The following is a 19,809-nucleotide window of genomic DNA, read 5'->3' as shown; positions in this document are numbered from 1 at the left end:
GAAAAACGCCCACGACGATTGGCCCACAAAAAAGTCCTTTTCCATCACGACAACGCACCAGCTCACACCTCAGCAGTTGTGGTCGCAAAATTAATGGAAATAGGGTTCCAACTCGTTTCACATCCCCCCTATTCTCCAGACTTGGCTCCCTCGGACTACTATTTGTTCCCCAATATGAAGAAATGGCTGGCGGGAAAAAGATTTTATTCAAACGAGGAGGTGATTGCAGAAACGAATGGCTATTTTTCAGACTTGGACAAATCCTATTATTCGGAAGGGATCAACAAACTAGAGCAACGTTGGACGAAGTGTATAAGCCTAAAAGGAGACTATGTTGAAAAATAAAAAAGGTTTACCCCAAAAAATTAAGTAGTTTTTATTTTTGCACGCACTTTTCAAACGACCCTCGTATGTGTTGTTAAACATTCGTTTCCTTTCCACTACATAACGTGGACATATCATTATTATATGTTTGAAATCTTCCTCCTCATTGCAATCTACGCAAAGAGGAGAGGACCCTTGCTTCTTTTATTTTTTATTTTGTACTTCATTTATAAGATTAGAATTAGTACAGGACCTATACTGTACTTATAATTTAATTCGAATGCATTGATAATTTTTTATGAACAACGGTTACTAAAATATGGTTAAAAAAAAGTGTTAGTTTACGTTATTTTCACAAAGTTATGTTATAGCTGAGTTTGTAAGTGAATTCAAAGACAATCATAAAGTATAACTTTAGAAAAAGAAATAAGTAATCAGTTAAATCAAATAGTAATTCTATTTAATTAATTTACTATTATAAAATTATTAAATTAAAAAGAAATAATACAAAAAAAACGTGAAATTCAGAAATCTAAAATTATCTCAAGGAGGAGACTGAGGTTAATGTGGTTGTTTTTAATACCACAACGCCAAAAAATTTAGGCATCTTATTTTCTAGATGTTAATTCTTCCCAGCCTTCACTGTGTAGACCAGACCAATTCGCCAAAACACATTTATAGCCGTTGTGTATAAATTATCTATTTGAATAAAGCGCATAAGCTTGGCGGAACGTATCTAAATGGCTGAAATTACGAAGTAGGTTGAAGTATGAATGAAATTTTGGGTCACATCTACATGAAATCCCAGATCGAATGACGCCTCATTCATCAAAATCGATTCACGCATTTTAGGCGCTACGTTGTTTACTGAAAAGGTAGCAACAATTTTTGAAAATGCCGTTTTTTGCCCATTTTTTTTGGCATAGTTTCTTTGGAAAACTAATTAATCTGCTTTTTTGCAAAGGAGGATTTGCCCTATATTATAAAGAAAATTTGGGAATTTTATCTTTTATAGAAAAAGAGAAAAAAATTGTCAAAGTTGGGTGTTTTTCAACGTTACGCTTTTTCGTGCAGTTTTCAACCCTTATACAAACTGTCCTATTAGTTAATAAATTCAATTAGGACAGTATGTACAGAATCATTTAGTCTTTAAACGAAATGAACAAATTTATTTACAATATCAGAACGCACTAATGTTTGAGATTGTAAAATAGAACTGGTTTAATGCAGTCTATGGCTGGAGAGACGATTAACATTGAGGGCATTCAAATAGTTAGTGGGTTACGATGTACTGATGTAGACATTGCCGGAACTTGCCATGGTCAGCCAATTATTTGGGACACCTTGAAATCTGGAGTCAAGATTCTTTTACTATCTACAGGCGTCCCAACAGTGGGCAACTAATCTATCTAAAATCCAATTTGAACATGCACCGTTTTTTCTGTTTTTTTCAATTATACACCCAAAAATAAACACAAAAAAATTTAGAAAACCCCAAACCCATGTAGGAAACATAAATAATATACAGTAAAAGCTCTTTATTCGCGGGGTATATGTTCCATAAATATGCCGCGAATACAGAAACCGTGAATACGGAATGGTAATTTATATGGGATTATAGGGGATACGTTCCTAGCTGACAAAATAAAAAAAAACTAATATATAAAAAAATCAATTTAATTGAAATTTTTGAACATTTTGATTAATTATCTTAAGGGTTAGGCAATGGTTTGAAGAATTTGGTAATTTTCTCTTGCTTGGCAGTTTTTAAAAGCTTTTGTTTGCAGTCAAAGTTTGAACTTGCCACTACAACTACCATCAGGTTCTTTAAAATGAGCGTAAAGATACTTTGCCTTCTCCCGGACCATTGGACCACTCAGGGGCACCCTTTTTTTGGATGCGGTCTTCGATCCATAATGGCAACGCCACTTCCATTTTTTCTATTGCTGGATCACGAACAATTGCTTTCATTCTGTGCGTTTACATTCTCAAAAACACCGATCGCGGCGAAGGCGGCTTATGTCAAAGTCCTCGGCGATATCATTTAACAACATACTTTAGGCAAAGTTGTAATAAGATCTATTTTACTTTTTTTTATTAGTTCATTTGACGGCATTTACAAAGGATATTGGGTTGGATACCTATTGGAATCCTTTTACTTCCGCGAATATAGGAATTGGGTCGCATTTTTTTAATCCGCGAATAGTGAAAACGCGAATGAAGGAAGCGCGAATAAGGAGCTTTTACTGTATTTTAATAATTATTATATTGTAAGTGAGTGAATCACTTTGCAAGCAGTCTGATGTCATGTAACTCACCTAAAATTACATAATTTAGAAATTTAAGGGGAAATGTTTCAATGGCTTAGTTTCCAGCATTTGTTTTTTTGAAAGAACACTATCCTACCGGCGCTAATGACAATAGACGTCGATGGCCCGAAAAAAAAACCCTACCGAAAACCCTAAAATACTATCCTACCTATTTGGAAAAAATGTGTACCATTAACCCCTTAAATGGTAATTCCAATTAGTCCATTATCAGTAAACATTCGTGTTTTTATAACAATTGATTATCAAATTTGAGTTATCAATGAAATATCACGGTTCGCCTAGAACGATTTTAATTGAAAAGTTCACCAAAATGAAAATTTTTTCTTTCACCTTATTATTTGGGTCAAAACTAACCAAAATCCACTGAAAACCAAATCGGTTTACGTTGCGATTTTTTTTTTTTTTTTAATTTTTCAGGTCAAAAAACGGGAAAAACGTTTGTTTTTTTTTTGCATTGTTAAGCCTAATTTTTGCAAAACCAATGCATGCATTTTAAAGCTGAGGGAATTTTCGACAGATTGATGCATTTTATAAATGATAAAATAGTTATTTATTTAACAAGTGTGGAAAGTAGTACTTTTCCTCACGCGAGGCAGGGTTTGCACGCACGAGCGAGCGAAGCGAGGCGAGTGCAAGTGCAAATTGCCGAGTGTGAGGAAAATACTTTACACTAGAGTTAAATATTATATTTTTTCTGCAACCATTTATTAACTAATAAAATTAAAAATTTCATTTTTACAGTCTACAAAAAGTAATTTATTTATTATAAACATTTATTGTTATATTACAATTATTTACATTACTTAAGTATTTACATTACTTATTACATTTTCTGCTGTTTCTTTTATTAATGGAGGAGTGTTTTCTAAACAGGAATCACTAGAATCCATTTTAAATTTCTGTAAGGTAACACTATAACCTTTTTAACTGTTATAATTAAAAATATCTAATTATTTATTAAAGTATTATTTTTATTTCTATATTCCTTTCAATTTTTATTTTATTTTTTAATATTCGTTTTTTAATTATTTAAATAAAATAAATTTAAATAAGCTTATTAGAGTTTTACAGAAAATATTTATGTTAATAACAAAACTTCTTATATCAAGGAAGCACAATAAAGTTTTTCCACTCACTTGTGCGGAAAGTGACACTAATGGGAATTTCCCCCCCACTAGTGTGGGAAGTTGGGCATTACACAGCTGATTTTAATTGAGTAATGAGAACTTCCCTACATGGTTGCAGAAAAATGAAATTTCAACATTCAAAATCAATAAAAAAGACATTTTTGAGCAAAATAAGGCAAACACAAGGTGTTTCTCGCATTTCAAAGCTTACTTAACAAATAAATCATCGTTTTTTTGTGGAAGGGAATGGGACTTTTCAAAAATGAGAAAAATTCCTGCAAAATACAATATTTATACACTGGGAAAAGGGAAATTTTCCTATTCAAATTCATTTAATGAAACTTTTTGGATTAAAAGAGCCCAAATAATGTTTCTGTCAGAAATTCCCTCAGCTTCAAAATGCATGCATTGGTTTTGGAAAAAAAAAAACTGTATTGTTTTTCCATTCATTAGGCTTAACAATGCAAAAAAAGCCGTTTTTCCCATTTTTTGATCTGAAAAATTAAAAATCCGCAACGTAAACCGATTTGATTTTCAGCGGATTTTGGTTAGTTTTGACCCAAATAATAAGGAGAAAGACAAATTTTTCATGTTGGTGAACTTTTCAATTAAAATCGTTCTAGGCGAACCGTGATATACATAGTTTTGTAAATACAAGTTTCACTTTTAAAGGCATAACATTTTTTTGGTGTGCTAATTTAGCGTCCGGAAGTCTGGCAGGATCTTATTACTTCCGGCCAAAAGTAGATGCAAAAAGAAACTAACAAAAAGAACAAGCAAATCAAATATATTTAAAAACTATAAACTGATATTTTTCTAGCTATATAATTCCAGGAGAATATAAATTCTATCAGAATTTAAAATTATTCAAAATCTATTGTAAGGAGAATTCAAAATTTAACTTTTAAAGTGAAAAAAAAGAGAATGTGATAATTAAACTTTCATTTTTAGCGTCACAATTTTGTGGCATTCACTCTAAATATTTTGAATTTCAAACAGAATCGTTAGTATTTCAAAATAACAATCTTCAAAATAAATCTTTTTTTTGAAAATGTTCTAAATATTTAAGTACAAATTTAGTAATCTTTAATTACCGGAAGATATATATGCAGGAAATATGTACTGTAATGGTTGAATTGATAATACAGAACATGATATAAATATAAACACAGCCCTCATTTAGTAAAAACAAATGTTTAATCAATAGATTATTCCATTAAGATAAATAATTACTTCCTTCTTCTAGTTAGTCTTTATTCTTAAATTCAAATATCTTAATTCTTTGTATTCTTCTTTGAATTTAAATTCCCCTATAAAATACTGAAAACTTTGCTATTAATTAATTAATTAATTTTATTTCAAAGTCTTTTTAGGTTTTATAATACATTTTTGTTTAGAATGTCAATAAGAAAATCTATTAATAGATTAAATTTATCTTTTTATAGCTGTTCTAGTTTCTTTTTGAACTTTTTAGACCTCGCATTGTGGAGTTCACGATTTTAAGTAACCATTATGGTATTTTTGCCACATGTTTAATAATTCATTTTTCTTAATAACTTTCTCTTATTTCGAATTACTATTTTGCGAAGATTTATGAATCCTTTTAGATAAAGCTGGTTGCAATTATAATTCGTCCCAGTTTATTTACAGAAATTTCTGTGCAAAGTTGAAAGTTCGTCAACTTTATTTTATATTTATTTATTTATTTTTATTGTTAAACCAATTCAATATTTTGACGATTTATTTGTGATTTTCAAGTAAAAGCAGTTCTTCTGTTTCGCGTACTGTTTTTGAAATCAAAGATTTCTGCGCGATATTGGTTTTAAATGTGCAATCCAAGCGATGCAGTCAAATCAGAGTGTTTCTTCTATAAATGCGAGGCAGTTATTTATTTATTTTTTTTTAATCTTATATTTGAAATTTAAAACCATCAACTGTTGCAAGAAGCAAATATGATACAAGATAACAGTTTCAATAACTGCTCATATGATGAGAGTAGATCGCAAGGCCATCTTCTTTTCAATCTTCTTGGAGGCTCATCTGGTATTGCGGAAGAAGGTAGGTGTATCATTAAGAGGCTTAGGATGAGCTGCTGTAAAGGAATGAAATTTGAGGAAACGAGTTTTAGCAAGATCTTTAATGTAAAGGATTTTGAGGTCATAATGGATGGTGAGGTTAGATACATAGAACGGAGTGTTAAGAAATTTTCTAAGTATTTTTGTCTGGAGGCGTAGAGAGAGAGAGTTGGAACGTTTAGTATAAAGGTTCCCAAACTACGGCCCACGGGCCACATGTGATCCCCTGAGGACATTTATCCGGCCCTCGCCGCACTTCCGGAAGGGGTATCTCTTTCATTGGTAGTCAGTGAGAGGAGCTCGATATGTCGCTCATGTACGTACTACTTCCGATGACGCGGGACGCACACGTCACGGCTCCGAAAGCAGTGTTAAATCACAGTAGGAAGAAAGGCAAAGCACTATAACTAAACCGGACATTGACCATCTCATTAGCCAAAAGCAGGCCCATAGTTCCCACAGAAATACTGGGCAGTTTGGTGATTTAAATTTACTTGTTCTTTATTTCAAATATTCTATTTGTTCCCGTTATGTTTATTTTTTTTACTTTAAAATAGTTCGTTTTATATTCCGGCCCTCCAACGGTCTGAGGGACAGTGAACTGGCCCGCTGTGTAAAAAGTTTGGGGACCCCTGGTTTAGTCGATCCCTATACTTCGATGCCGTTTGACCAATTAGGTCGCAGTAACAGAGTAATTTTTAAATTGATTTTTTTTTTTTTAATATATTTTATTAATTTTGAGAAAAAATCTATTTGCTTAAAAACTATTATATTTAAATTGCTTGCCAAAAATAATTAATTTGAGTGGAAAAGGTATAAATTGGGTTTAAAAATATATACGAGGGTCGTTTGAAAAGTCCTTGCAAAAATAAAAACTACTTAATTTTTTGGGGTAAACCTTTTTTATTTTTCAACATAGTCTCCTTTTAGGCTTATACACTTCGTCCAACGCTGCTCTAGTTTGTTGATCCCTTCCGAATAATAGGATTTGTCCAAGTCTGAAAAATAGCCATTCGTTTCTGCAATCACCTCCTCGTTTGAATAAAATCTTTTTCCCGCCAGCCATTTCTTCATATTGGGGAACAAATAGTAGTCCGAGGGAGCCAAGTCTGGAGAATAGGGGGGGGGGATGTGAAACGAGTTGGAACCCTATTTCCATTAATTTTGCGACACACAACTGCTGAGTTGTGAGCTGGTGCGTTGTCGTGATGGAAAAGGACTTTTTTGTGGGCCAATCGTCGTGCGCGTTTTTCTTGCAGCTCGGTTTTCAAACGGTCCAATAACGATGAATAATATGCACCTGTAATAGTTTTACCCTTTTCCAGATAGTCGATGAGGATTATTCCTTGCGAATCCAAAAGACAGTCGCCATAATCTTTCCGGCCGAAGGAACGGTCTTCGCCTTTTTTGGCGCAGATTCCCCCTTGGTAACCCATTGTTTTGATTGTTCTTTGGTCTCAGGAGTGTAGTGATGTATCCATGTTTCATCCATAGTGACGAAACGACGCTTAAAGTCCTGCGGATTCTTCTGGAACAGCTGCAAACCGTCCTTGCAACACTTCACACGATTTCGTTTTTGGTCAAGCGTGAGCAATCGCGGCACTCATCTTGCGGATAGCTTTGTCATGTCCAAATGTTGATGCAAAATATTATGTACCCGTTCATTCGAGATGCCCACAGCACTAGCAATCTCATGCACCTTCACTCTTCTGTCATCCATCACCATATCATGGATTTTATCAATGATTTCTGGAGTAGTAACCTCAACAGGGCGTCCAGAACGTTCAGCGTCACTTGTGCCCATATGGCCACTCCGAAAATTTTGAAACCACTTATAAACTGTTCTAATCGAAGGTGCAGAGTCACCATAATGTTTATCAAGCTTCTCTTTAGTCTCCTGAGGCGTTTTGCCTTTCATAAAGTAGTGTTTAATCAACACACGAAATTCTTTTTCGTCCATTTTTTGAAAATCACTCGACTTCCTCGATTCAAACGAATGCCAAACACAAAGAAATAGACCGATCTGGCTGAAACTTGGTGTGTGTTCTTCCAAGAGATGCTACTAACTAAACATAACCTCGATACGCGCTAGTAGTGCTATCTCTCTGACTTTGCACTGACTTTTCAAACAACCCGAAATGTAGATCGAAATGTAAGACAAATTTACAGTAAAATTTGGAAACAGAATGAAAGACGTGTTTTAAAACCCTAGCATTTTTTTTTTTCAATTATCGTTGAAAATTAATAAATTTTTAAATAAAATTAGTACATTAATTGGCCAGATGTCTTTTAAAAAATTAGTAACTCATTTAGACTTGCTGGGCTTGCGTTGGAATGTTTTATTTAATGACTCATCCGGTTTTATACAAACAGTTTGGATCCTTCCAAGGTTTATTGCTTCTAAGAATTTTCATTATCACCATCTCTACCTCTAAAAATAAAATCATCTCAATTTTCAACCATAATTTTGCGTTCTGTTTAATGTAAAAGATTGGTAGTTCATGCTGGTAGAATCAGAATTTTTGTCACAATGTCCGTAAATAATATACAGAATAATCTGACAGAATCAGTTGAACTGAGAAAGGTACAGAGATTAATAATCTGCCACGTTGAACTTTTTCCGAATTGAATATTCTACCAGGCCATTCATTTATTTAAGTTCCGGTTACTATTATTATATTTCTTAATTTGGTTACTTTTAAAGAAACTGCGAGCGTTCTAGACAGCGAACGAGAAAACCTCTGCTAATTTTATCTGCTTTTAATTAATTTATTTATTTAATTTTTCCTCTTCACGATTAATTAGCAATTTTCAATTAAAAAGAGTACATCTGTTTCGCATGCTATTAGTGAAATCAAAGATGTACTGTACTGCACGATGTTGGTTTTTAAATGAGCAATCCAGGTGTCACAGCCAAATCAAAGTGTTTCCTCTATAAATGCAAGTCAATTAATTCTTAAATTGAACTTTTTTTGAATGTGTTAAAATCTGTTTGTACGAATATCGGCTTCTTACAGACTACACTGTCCAAAACCAGAATTTATATCGGTAAATCACAATTTACCTTCAGTACGACCTATGACCCGGCCGCAAGGAGTTTCAGCGTTAGTTTTCTGGCGTATTTGTTGAAATTGGTAGAAGAACACACCGTCCTTAACCATTGGACTGTTCTTTTTTTTAAATCAGTTAAGAATTATTATTATGAAGCCTCGTAGAGTTGGTAAGAACAATTGATGGCGAAACAAACAAAGTATTGTTTCAGAGTTATTGGGTAAAATATACCTAAAATCTGTTCGTACTAATATCGGCCATAAACGGCTTAAAAATCTACAGAATTGTGGCCATGTAATAGACATGTCTTTCGGGGATGAAGACTTCTCTGCTTCAATGGTAAGTAATGAGGACTCATTTTCCAAATACCGACTCCAGAAGAGTGAATTGGAACTGAAGAACTTGAATGTCCGTCAGTCCCGACCCACTTCCGTCGACTATAGGACAACACCTACACAAGTCGTGGACAAATTCAGGAAATTAAATTACTTGCTTCGAGAGAAATAAAGAGAGAGATTTGAATACGCTGGCTCCAGTTCTACGTCCAAATATATTTATTTGAAAATAAACCATATATTTATTTAATTTTAGCTCGAGGTACGACTTAAGCAGTTGGTGGTACGACTGAACTTAAGGTACTGGTTTCTTTAGTCGTACCGATTTTAATTTTTTTTTAATTTTAGGATTTTTAAGGAAAAAGTGCTCAGACTATTTAATTTTTTGGCAATAAATAGAAGTAGGTTTCATTAAGGTTTCCAATGATACCCAAAAGTAGGTGTTTACTAATATATTCTCTGATTTCTGAGAACGCTTTTTTTAAGGGGTACGACTAGCAGACTAGAGCAGCCATATCTTTTGATAGCTGAAATTTAACCTAACTAACAACCTCTTCTTCCGAGTAACTAAATTTAATCTAAAATCTAAATTTTAATCCTTAGCTTGTTGTTCTGTATGTCCTGTAAAATTCTTTTTTTATTGGAGGTATAATACTTTAACAAAATTCATCACGTCTTTTTGGTTTATTTAAGATTGCTGGACTAGGTCTACCTATTTTTTTGTTTTTCTATGCCAATTTACATGAAAGGTTTGGGTTTGAGCATTCTAGTTTTATCCATCGCATATTAAACCAATTGACTGCTAGTCCACTTTCTGTTGGTAATTACATCTTCCAATGGTTTTGTGGAAAAATTTGTGTAAACACAATCATAACATATAGCCCCTCGTTGGCCTTTAAATCATGACAACCAAGATTGTGTAAATATACGAGGGTCGTTTGAAAAGTCCGTGCAAAAATAAAAACTACTTAATTTTTTAACCTTTTTTATTTTTCAACATAGTCTCCTTTTAGGCTTATACACTTCGTCCAACGCTGCTCTAGTTTGTTGATCCCTTCAGAATAATAGGATTTGTCCAAGTCTGAAAAATAGCCATTCGTTTCTGCAATCACCTCATCGTTTGAATAAAATCTTTTTCCCGCCAGCCATTTCTTCATATTGGGGAACAAATAGTAGTCCGAGGGAGTCAAGTCTGGAGAATAGGGGGGATGTGAAACGAGTTGGAACCCTATTTCCATTAATTTTGCGACCACAACTGGTGAGGTGTGAGCTGGTGCGTTGTCGTGATGGAAAAGGACTTTTTTTGTGGGCCAATCGTGGGCGTTTTTCTTGCAGCTCGGTTTTCAAACGGTCCAATAACGATGAATAATATGCACCTGTAATAGTTTTACCCTTTTCCAGATAGTCGATGAGGATTATTGCTTGCGAATCCCAAAAGACAGTCGCCATAATCTTTCCGGCCGAAGGAACGGTCTTCGCCTTTTTTGGCGCAGATTCCCCCTTGGTAACCCATTGTTTAGATTGTTCTTTGGTCTCAGGAGTGTAGTGATGTATCCATGTTTCATCCACAGTGACGAAACGACGCTTAAAGTCCTGCGGATTCTTCTGGAACAGCTGCAAACCGTCCTTGCAACACTTCACACGATTTCGTTTTTGGTCAAGCGTAAGCAATCGTGGCACCCATCTTGCGGAAGCTTTGTCATGTCCAAATGTTGATGCAAAATATTATTTACCCGTTCATTCGAGATGCCCACAGCACTAGCAATCTCACGCACCTTCACTCTTCTGTCATCCATCACCATATCATGGATTTTATCAATGATTTCTGGAGTAGTGACCTCAACAGGGCGTCCAGAACGTTCAGCGTCACTTGTGCCCGCCCATATGGCCACTCCGAAAATTTTGAAACCACTTATAAACTGTTCTAATCGAAGGTGCAGAGTCACCATAATGTTTATCAAGCTTCTCTTTAGTCTCCTGAGGCGTTTTGCCTTTCATAAAGCACTGTTTAATCAACACACGAAATTCTTTTTCTTCCATTTTTTGAAAATCACTCGACTTCCTCGATTCAAACGAATGCCAAACACAAAGAAATAGACCGATCTGGCTGAAACTTGGTGTGTGTTCTTCCAAGAGATGCTACTAACTAAACATAACCTCGATACGCGCCAGTGGTGCTATCTCTCTGACTTTGCACGGACTTTTCAAACGACCCTCGTATTCTCATCATGTAATAAGAGTTTTGAAAATTGTAATGCCTTTTCTAAATCAAAAACTCATAAACGTCTGAAGGCTCTTAAACGATCATTAGCCGTAGAATTACGATCAATATCTGTATTTCGCAGTTATTGTGGGTTTGATGTTTTGACAAAGAAGGATGATTTGGTTATTATTTCAAAGTTTAAGCAAAAAAAATATTGATGAAAGTGGACTTATTCATAATGGTTTCTGAAATTATTATACAAAGTATTCAGAAGCTATAAAAACAAAAGCGCTGTCTGTCCTAGAAAAGCACGAAGTAAATCCCTCAATAACTAAAAAGAATATGATTTGTTCCATCAAAATTTAGAAAAAAATAATATACCAATAAATGGACTTGAATTCTGAGAAATGCTTTGAATTCTGAGCGACTCAATACCATTTAAATTTATTTTTAATTATAAAATTTTTATGTAAACAATAAATTGTTTGTAAATAATGGTAAATTTATCATTGTTTAAAAAAATAGGAATATATAATATAAATTATCATATAATTATCGTATTAATTCGATTAGATATAGGTTACATTAATTTAATGTTATCAAAATTATATTGATTTACGGGATTTATTTAGGTTAATAGAAAATATACGTCCTTTTTAAAAAAATTCTGTCTGATGCATGGGTTATGAAAAATTTTACTGAAAACATTAAATATTCTAGAGCAGAGGTCGGCAACGTTTTTAATGTAATGAGTGAAATACTAAATTAAAAATTCATGGCGGGCGCCAACTATTTTTTGACCTAACAAATACAGGGTGTCCCAAGCTATATGGATAACGACTTTTTCTCGAAAACTAAGATAGCTAGATAAAAACTAAAAAATACGTGTTCCCTTAGTTTTTTGTTAGGAATCCAAATTTACTTTGTAAATTTTTTTCGGTGCTTCCAGAAGCGAGATACAGACACCAACTTCATTTTTTCAAATGGGAAGGTGCGGTTTTTATTTAAGAAATAGATTCCTCTATTTTTTTAAAGAAAAATTTACTTGAACGTTTTTTTTCTGTGAGCGATATTTTAGAAGTTATGAATGAAAACATGATTCTTATAATAAACGTCAAAATGATAATATTTTAACGGTTTTTTGATTAAATAAGAAGAAAAGTACTATTTTATTATAAATTTTACTCCTCATTAATATTACAGATCATGCTCGAACTGGCCTCCACCATTAGAGATGCATAGACATGCTCTTTCCTGCCAAAGAAATAGATTCGAATTTAACCGACTTACAGGCATCTATTATTCTCTGCTTTAGTTCATCTACAGATGCAATCCCGGCTTGATTCTGATGCACCTAGATTTAGAAATGCTTTTAGATAAGCAGAAATAAGGAAAGAAAGAAAAAAGTTATGAATAATCACCTTGTTTTTCAGGTATCCCCAAAGGAAATAGTCCATAGAAGTCAAATCCGATGAGAGAGGTGGCCACTGAATCGCCCCCCGTGTAGATATAACACCACCAGGCATGTAAAGAGATTTTTCGATAGACAATTTGATGGGCGTGATTATATCGACTCGGGGGGGCGATTCAGTGATACCTCTCTCACCGGATTTGACACCTATGGACTATTTCCTTTGGGTATCCCTGAAAAACAAGGTGATTATTCATAACTTTTTTCTTTCTTTCCTTATTTCTGCTTACCTAAAAGCATTTCTAAATCTAGGTGCATCAGAATCAAGCCGGAATTGCATCTGTAGATGAACAAAAGCAGAGAATAACAGATACCTGTAACTCGGTTAAAGCCGAATCTATTTCTTTGGCAGTAAGGGACAATTGGCAGGAAAGAGCATGTCTAATGGTGGAGGCCATTTCGAGCATGATCTGCAATATTAATGAGGAGTAAAATTTATAATAAAATTGTACTTTTCTTTTTATTCAATCAAAAAACCGTTATAATATTATCATTTTGAAATTTCTTATAAGAATCATGTTTTCATTCATAACTTGTAAAATATCGCTCACAGAAAAAAACCGTTCAAGTAAATTTTTCTTTAAAAAAATAGAGGAATCTATTTCTTAAATAAAAACTGCACCTCCCCATTTGAAAAAATGAAGTTGGTGTCTGTATCTCGCTTCTGGAGGCACCGAAAAAAATTTACAAAGTAAATTTGGATTCCTATCAAAAAACTAAGGGAACACGTATTTTTTAGTTTTTTTCTAGCTATCTTAGTTTCCGAGAAAAAGTCGTTATCCATATAACACCCTGGGACACCCTGTATATAAAAATAAAATTCATATTTATAAAACATGTTCATTTATTAATTTTATAATTTATAAATTTAATTACAGAACAAGGTTATTATTAATCTGAAATAAATACAGAAGAATGTTTGTAAGTATATTAAAGATGGTGGCAAGAGCAATGACATATTTCTTATATAAAATTATTTTAATGGGATATTTGGGTTGCCATATCATCTGCAATTCTTTCATAATCGATCATATACGACGAATTACCCGCTCTTAAACAGTTATCTAAATGTGCATCCGTAAGCTGTGATCGATATTTAGATTTTAAATATGTCATATTTGAAATAAGGGCTTCACAATTATAGGTAGTTCCACAGTATGAAAATATTTTTAGAGCGCATTTTCTCAAAATAGGAAAACTTTCCTCAGTAACTAATTTCCAAATTGATTTATCAACATAATGTGATTTTAAAACATTATCATTTTGCAAATTAATTATTTCCATTTCTAAGTCCTGCATGTTAGTAACATCGAAATAATTTGAAATTTTGGAAATGGATTGACGAAAAATGGAATTACTGATTCTAACGGTAGAAAATCTTGAAATCTCGAGGAAAATTCGATTATTAATGTATCAATGGTTTTTATGTACGATGTAGTGTCAAATTCATCAACACTCAAATTTAAATTAATTTTCAATTATTCGTTTGAAATTTTGAAAGTGAGACAAGGAATTTTTCAACAAATGCGCTTTTAACAATTCCAACTTACATTTGAAAGAATTAACTGCGCTAATCATATCAGCAATATGGGAACTCGGCATTGAAATAATAAGTACGTTTTCTTTTCGATGAGTCCATAATAGGGAAGGCATAAACCTGTGACAAACTCTCTTGATCTATGCTCTCTTGTGTACTGACTACTACTGACATGATTGCTCAGTTCATTTCAGTTCAACGCGTAAGCGCGTCACCGTTGACGTACAGTAGATTCTAGGAATTTTAAAATTTACGTTTTGAATTTCTTGTCTAAATTAACAATAGTTTAAGGGAGCACTAAAATTTATTGAAGGGCGCAGTGGCGCCCGCGGGCGCCGCGTTGCCGACCTCTGTTCTAGAGTATTTCCCCAAACTTTGAACCGTTTTGGCCAATAAACTTCGGTTAAAACCAATAACCTGGATGGTAAAGGCATGGCAATGTCCCCCACAGTTGGACTTGAGTTGAAATATTCTAGCTCAGAAAACTATTTAATATCCGTTACTTTTCATCCGAATGTCCTATGTTGGGTAATTTATATGGATGAATTGGGCCCAGTAAAAGCGAAAGAATTATCAAAGTTGGGTCTAGTTTCTTTTGTAGCGCTTTTAGCGATTTAAGGCTGTCTTATTTAACGATAATAGCACTTTTCAAGTAAATTAATCCCCTTAAGGTTTTTGGGCTTATCTTTTAAATATGCTTAATATTTAACTTCTTTTTATTCACTTTATTAGCCATATTTACACCTACAACAAATGTTGCATCAAGTAAATTTGATGAAACTGGTTAAATTTTCACATGAAAGACATGTAAGAGTCACCACCCATCGATGGAACTCTTTCTAGTGGATTGCACTCACAACAGTAGGTCCCTAGGCCACCTCCGCTTCAAGCGACGAGGAGGATTGTCTGGAAGGTGAGGAGAGGAGAGCTGTTGCACAAGAGGATTAGGATGGAGAGCTAGGAGGCTGTGAAAGTTGCAGTAGCGAGACTTTATTAGATCAGTGACAAAAGGGATGTGAAGGTCAATGTGAATGGTAAGGTTAGAAATGTAGTATGGAGCATTCAGGATTTTCCGTAGGATTTTAGACTGTAATGTCTGCAGGCGTTTGGAGGGTTTAGTTGAGCCCCACACTTCTGCTCCGTATGTCCATATCGGTCTTAACAGTGTCTTGTAAATTGTCAGTTTGTGATTCAAGACAAATTTGGATTTGTGGTCAAGTAGTCTAGTAAGTAGCTTGAAGTGTCAGTTCACGTCCTGCTGTTTCAATCGAGTATGTGGGTTCCACCAAGTGAGTCCCTTGTCAATGTACAGTCCCTAAGTATCGTACTACGTCAGCTGGAGGAATCGTTACACCGTTCAGTTAAACTGGTGGACTCGCAGATTTTCGTAAAACAAACGTAACGTTTACTGACTTTTGTTCATTAATATTTAACTTAAAACTAATTCTACTACAATTTCTATTAGTTTTTTAAAAAATAATTCTATTAATTTAAGGCAATTGGCCAGAAATGCATCTTAAATACTTGTATTTATATATATTTTTGAATAAATACATTTCAATTTCGATGGAGAGGTTTCTGCTGTGAAGTATACTGCTCAATAAGTAAAATAATGCTCAACCCTACGAAAAGTGGACTTTTTTATTTATTTATCTGAGATTATTAGCACCCAGAGCATTTTTCAATGCACTGCCACTCTCAGGACAGTGTTCTCTCGTTACAGTCAACATTGTCTCAGTGAGCTGTAAAAAGAGAAAATTTAAGTGCAAGCAGCACTGGATTTGAACTTGTAATCTTCGTGTTGGAATCCAGTATTCAGCTAACCAATCAGCTAAATCCCTTCCCTATATTGTCTGTCAGTCTTTGGAACGCTTACGCAATATTTCGCAAAATCTGGTTTAGTTGCCCACCAATGGGAGGATCTGACATTTAGCTTTTTGGGAAAATATCTGGTAATCGGAAGATTTTCAGATTTCAATCTCAATTTTTCAGTTTTTTTTTTTTTTGCGATTTTCTTCTTAATTTTGCTTTTGCAATTTCTTTAAACTATACACACTTACTGCTCGTTCAGAGTTATAAAACTTTTATTTGCAATACTTTCACGAGAAAAATTGATTAAGGCATTTTTTAGGCTAGAAGGGTGGTTGGACTCTAATCTAAAGTGCTTATTAATGTACTTTATGCAATTATTACCATTAAATATTACTAAGAATTAAATGTATAACCAAAATAGGAGAAAATGGCTTACCGGAAGTGACATTTCACTGAATACGTTTGAAATTTTTTGATTTTTTTTTTTTTTTGAAAAATAATAGAAGTGAATATTTGTAAAATTAAAGTGACTTACTGTTCAGTAAAAATTTTAAGTTTTAAGGAAAATTTTTAAAACCCAAATTGCAGTAAGAAAACGTCATGTGAGTGTACAAGTATTTAACTCCAATTTTTTTGCTTACTGAGAGAAAAATGCAAACTTTTAAATTACATTTTTATTGATCAATAAATATTTTTCACAAAAATGGGATAAAATCATTGTAATTAAATTATTTAGCTACCCCTTATTAATTTAACTTTTAATTAAATTTCGTGAGATTAATACAAAATAACTACGTAGGACTCACCTAACGCCGTAGCCGTTGCAGGATCTGTAGCGTCGTAAACAAAATGCAATGGTTGTTGCACTTGATGATGTGGACTTGGTGTATTAGCTATCCTAGAAGCGGCTACATTATCCTCGGATACACTCTCCTCTTCCTTAATTGCTATCGATTCTTCTGCACCACCTTCCGTTCGCCATTCACCGCCTAAACCTGTATCACGTCACACACAATGTAGCCATGACACTTCACAAAAATTCAATTAAAATTATATTTCTATTAAAAAAACAAAACAAAAAAACAGAAAAAGAATAATAAAATAAGAAACATCGATATATAACTTTTTTCGATAAAAGAATTTTTATCTAAATCGTTCAAATTGAATGCACACAAAAAAACTACCTTTCTTGTCTTCTTCGATAATAATCGAATCAGACATCGTTCAGCGAAGACAGCTGACCAAGGTAGTAGACTAAGGCGTGGTTGTCCTAGGTCTCTTAACACTGTAAAATCTTCTGTTCTTTTTTAATTCGATCTTTGTTTCAATCGACCTTTAATATCTAATTTTTCACTCTTCACTAGATTATACTATCTGGTAGCAGTTATAAAACGATAGTGACTATCGCCCAGCTGGTTTCTGACTATCGCTTTTGAATACGATATGGAATATATCAGTTAAATTACGTTTTTCACTAATGAATGCATATAAATAATCAGATTTTTGATATTTATTTAAATTTAAAGAGCAAAGAGATTATTTACTTTTAACAAATTCTATACAACTTTCTACAAATCATGGAGCGCACTAATAAACTGAATGTTGAAAATGAAATATTATTCTAGCTTATAGTATAATAATTTCCACCACCCTTAGAATATTTAATATCGCATCTATAAACATCTTATCTTAGTTATAGATAATAATTCTGAAAGGTTCAAAGTTCAACTGAGATATTTTTCTATATATTTATTATTAGTCTAGTTAGTTCGTTGGATTGTTAAAGTAACCTTGGCATATACCCTTTTGTCCAATTAAAAACTGTCCGCCCTAATTAGACGAACACTATACTAATGCAATAGGCTACCAATATAGTTTCTAGTGGCGACTTTGTGACTGCTGTTACAACCCTTCATAATTCTAAACAACGTCTTCCTATATCAAATTCAATTTATATTAAATTTGAAATGAAAAGATATAGTTAATAATAACTATTGGATTATTTTATTTTTTTAAAAAAATTATAGATAAAACTAATAAAAATAATTAAGAAAAAAAAAGATGGTTCTATTAAACACCACGTTTAGGGTACAAAATTGTGTAATGCCCACACAGCCATTTAGAGAGTCAAAGTTCATTATTTATACTGCTGACTTAATAGCGTTATCTATTAAATTAATTTTGTATTAGTAATATTTCTTCGATTTAACTGTATTAATTACATACAAAAAATTATATATTTGTGGATAAATTGTCCCTTTTATTATTCCATTTTAATTAATAATGATAAACAGTTTTTATTATGTTAGAAATTCGTTATTTAATTTTGGTTTGATAATTTGGTAATTACGGAGATAGGTTATGCCAGGTTGTTGACACATAACAGACACAGTTTGTCTAAAGGCGAATCTTTTTTGAGACGTGGGTCAAATTTTGTTCATAACTGAACAAAACCTTACAAAAGTGTGTTTTATCTGAAGAAAAATTTAAATATGGTTATTTGCTTTGGGTTGTCGATTTTTTTAACAAACAAAATATGAGTAAAATTATACATTTTATTTGATATCTTGTAAATACTTTTGCTTTATTTCAAATACTACAAAAGCATTTGTCGTCATTTGCGTTTTAGAACAGTAATGATCAAACTAAATTGCTTTTTGTGTCAATGTGTGATTGAAAAAAAATACAGATAGAATATAAATTATCCACACAATTAGAAAATCTAAATCAATCCGCGTAAACAAACAAATGGTTGCCTAGCAATTGTGGGTCAGTGAAAAAGCTTGCACGGGACAGTGTCTGACCCGCGGGTCATTGGTTCGCCAACACTGGCCTAAAGCGTTGGGCTAATAATAAGTCAAGTGAGGGAAGGGATTAGCTATGAGGTTAGCATACTGGACTCCCACGCGGAGGTCCCGGGTTCGAATCCAGCAGCTGACCCTTAGATTTTCTCTTCCTAGGAGCTTCTTACAGCTCACTGTCCGGGTGATGGACAGTGTTGTCTGTAACGAGAGAACACTGTCCGGAGGCCGGCAGTGCAATGAAAAAAGCTCCGGGCGCCAATAACCTTAGACGTTGACGCGCCTTAAATCATTAAAAATAAATAAATAAATAAATAAGTCAAGTGATGTTCACAACTGAGGCTTTTAAATTTTCGTGAAGCTTCTTTTAACTCGTCAAATTTTCGCGTCATTTTGGTGCAGAAAGAAATATCAGTTAACACTAAAGATTATTTTTGTTACTCGTCGGCTAGTTTTATGAGATTAGTGGGGATAAAAGGAGAAGTTTACAGCAAACCTAGGCTCTCAAGTTGTCTTTGCTGGTAGACAGAAGATTTGCTTGTGAGTTTCCAGATCGTGCGGTTAACAACAGCAAGAGGAAAGCAAAAAAAAAAAAAAGAGTTGACGCGTCAAATTAAAAAAAAATAAATTTAGGGACATTGATTGACCTACTGATGTTCTTCTCTACAACTAATAAAGACTGCCTTAGAGAAAACCAGGCTAAACTGTTCACTTGGACAACCTCTGTCGTTTAACGACGAAAG

At 33.5% G+C, this 19,809-nt stretch overlaps 1 protein-coding gene across 3 annotated transcripts in view; it reads right to left on the bottom strand.

Moving 5' to 3' along the window:
* LOC141454485 (uncharacterized) overlaps window positions 1-19,809 on the bottom strand; it is a 125,532-nt gene that overhangs the window by 67,690 nt on the left and 38,033 nt on the right. Inside the window, exons 1-2 of one of the 3 annotated variants that reach the window (XM_074128746.1) lie at window positions 17,450-17,843; window positions 17,072-17,260 (exon numbers count right to left, since the gene is read on the bottom strand). In XM_074128746.1, the coding sequence (XP_073984847.1) occupies window positions 17,072-17,260; window positions 17,450-17,486 (226 nt within the window). In that variant the 5' untranslated portion in view covers window positions 17,487-17,843. Of the gene's footprint in view, window positions 1-17,071; window positions 17,261-17,449; window positions 17,844-19,809 lie in introns of those variants that run through there. The other 2 variants (XM_074128748.1, XM_074128747.1) reach the window with 2 other exon arrangements.

Source organism: Rhodnius prolixus, unplaced genomic scaffold (genome assembly GCF_049639745.1).
Source record: "Rhodnius prolixus isolate KJV_2025 unplaced genomic scaffold, Rpr scaffold_9, whole genome shotgun sequence".
NCBI lineage: Eukaryota > Metazoa > Arthropoda > Insecta > Hemiptera > Reduviidae > Rhodnius > Rhodnius prolixus.
Note: the sequence above shows the minus strand (reverse complement) of the source record. Positions and strands in the feature narration are given on the sequence as shown.